The sequence below is a fragment of the Miscanthus floridulus genome, chromosome 1 (genome assembly GCF_019320115.1).
Source record: "Miscanthus floridulus cultivar M001 chromosome 1, ASM1932011v1, whole genome shotgun sequence".
NCBI lineage: Eukaryota > Viridiplantae > Streptophyta > Magnoliopsida > Poales > Poaceae > Miscanthus > Miscanthus floridulus.
In genome coordinates, this window is record NC_089580.1 from 154,513,716 (window position 1) to 154,515,739 (window position 2,024).

At 49.2% G+C, this 2,024-nt stretch overlaps 1 protein-coding gene across 1 annotated transcript; it reads left to right on the forward strand.

Moving 5' to 3' along the window:
- The first annotated feature begins 766 nt into the window (after positions 1-766).
- Positions 767-1,501, forward strand: LOC136498508 (heavy metal-associated isoprenylated plant protein 43-like). The gene is made up of 3 exons (XM_066494426.1): positions 767-781; positions 936-1,011; positions 1,145-1,501. Exons 1-3 carry the CDS (start codon positions 767-769, stop codon positions 1,489-1,491), a joined length of 438 nt encoding a protein of 145 aa, XP_066350523.1. The 3' UTR covers positions 1,492-1,501.
- Positions 1,502-2,024: the final 523 nt, after the last annotated feature.

The following is a 2,024-nucleotide window of genomic DNA, read 5'->3' on the forward strand; positions in this document are numbered from 1 at the left end:
GTGAGAGAGACAAGTGGGCCATGTATTAACCGTAAAGAATTAACTACTATATGAGTGGACTGAGAGAAAGCTACAAAAAACCTTACAGCCAGTAAATCAGCTGTATTATTAGCCTTGCTCTGAGCGCCGTAGAGGAGGATCACCGGTCTGCCATAGACAAATCGGATGCAACCAATCCATCGCCTCGCCCTCCTTTCTCCCTCCGTCACCTCTTCAGTCTTCACTTCTCCGCTCCGTTCCGACGCCATCCATCCTCTTCCATGCCTGCTAAAGAACGATCAGAATGCCACCGTGGGACTTCCTGAAGAAGTATCACCAGTGCAAACCATATCATCGTTACTACAATGCTACTAATCTGTGGTTCCTCACACATGTAAAATACGAGAAATTAATAGATAATCAAGGCTCATTTGATTTGTCATAGTCATCCAATCAAGCTGCGGAGTGCATCTCCTGATGCGGCGTTGGTCGTTGACCTTTGCGCAATCATGACTACTGTACGCGCTGCAACCAGACGAGAGGATCGGAGGGAAATCATTTTGCAATTCTCGGCATGTCTGATGAGTGATGGCGGCTAATTGTCATATATATATGACGAGAGGATCGGAGTATCTCCTAAGCGCCATATAATATAACCCAGCTGTGTCTTCACCACCAATGGGGGAGGGAGCCCAACTAATTGAACAAGAACAACACGCCTCCCTCTCCATATTCTTCTTCTTCCCTTGGCGGGCGTACCCGGTGGATCGATTCCTCCTCTGTCGCCATGCCCGACTGCAAGGTTTGTCATCAGCTAGTACTCCTCGGTTGGCGCCCTCTTTCACTGCATCTAATCCAACGCAAAAAAAAAACCCCCACATTTTGTTCTTGTAACTAAGCATCGCTAGCTCTACATTGTTGAGTAATACATCTGCTGGGTCTTTTGATTATTGCAGAAGATTGTGCTGAAGGTGGACGTCGTCGGCGATGCGTGCAAGGCCAAAGCCATGAGCACCGTCGCCAAGTTCCAGGGTATCAACTATCACATACGCTTTACATGCACATGAATTTGCATTGCTTGTGATTGTTAGCTGCAATGGCGGCCGGCCGGCGTAACCTAACCAGTAGTGCTGCATTGGTTGGTTGTGCGTGAGCGGTGTCGTAGGCGTGAAGTCGGTGGCGGTGGACGGGGAGGGGACGCTGACGGTGGTGGGGGAGGTGGACGTGGTGCGCGTGGCCAGGGCGCTAAGCAAGGCCAGGTTCGAGGCGCGCGTCCTCAGCGTCGGCCCGGAGAAGCAGCCCGACAACAGCCCGCCCAAGAAGCCCGACGAGGCCGCCAAGAAACCCGCCGCCGACCAGGAGGCCAAGAAGCCGCCGCCGCCGCCGTGCTGCGCCGGCTGCAGCGCCTGCCGTCCACCACCGGTTCTGGTCCCGGCGCACGCGCATCCTTTCCCCGGTGCCGTGGTGTGCTACGAGGAGCAGGCCGCGGGCAACGGGTGCGTCATCCTCTGACGATCGCGAGCTGCTTCTTCTCTGACTGAAGATTAATCAAAGGTTCATTCAGCTAGCTCTGTACTTGCAATGTTAGTGGCTTACTGCAACGATGCATTATTTTATCATCAGTTCTTGTACATGCGTCTTTAAAGATCAAACGGCATTCATCATTATATAAGATGAATCAATGCATATATATTCGACTTTGATAGATACGTATGGTTTAAAGCTTTTGTTGAAAGGGTGAGTTTTTGTCCCCCTTTGCACTATAGATAAAAACAAAGAAGGTTTATTCATTCGGCCCTTGCACAGTTTATCCATTCAACTGATGATCAATGGAACATGACGACGACATGGTGTAACCTAATGGCTCTGTTCGCTTATCTTATAATCCGTACTTTTTAGCTTGTTTTTTCAGCCAAAACAATATTTTTCTCTCCTAACAAATCAACTGGAACAGTATTTCAGTTTGTTTTTTCAGCGAAACGAACGGGGCCAATGACCTAAGAGCAACTCCAAAAACTCTATATATCTCTTCTAATTTATAGAAA

What these genes read in the sequence shown, in the direction of transcription:
- LOC136498508 (XM_066494426.1), top strand. An exon ending in CACCGTCGCCAAGTTCCAGG is followed by an intron (nt 1,012 to 1,144) that starts GTATCAACTATC and finishes GCGGTGTCGTAG; the next exon opens with GCGTGAAGTCGGTGGCGGTG.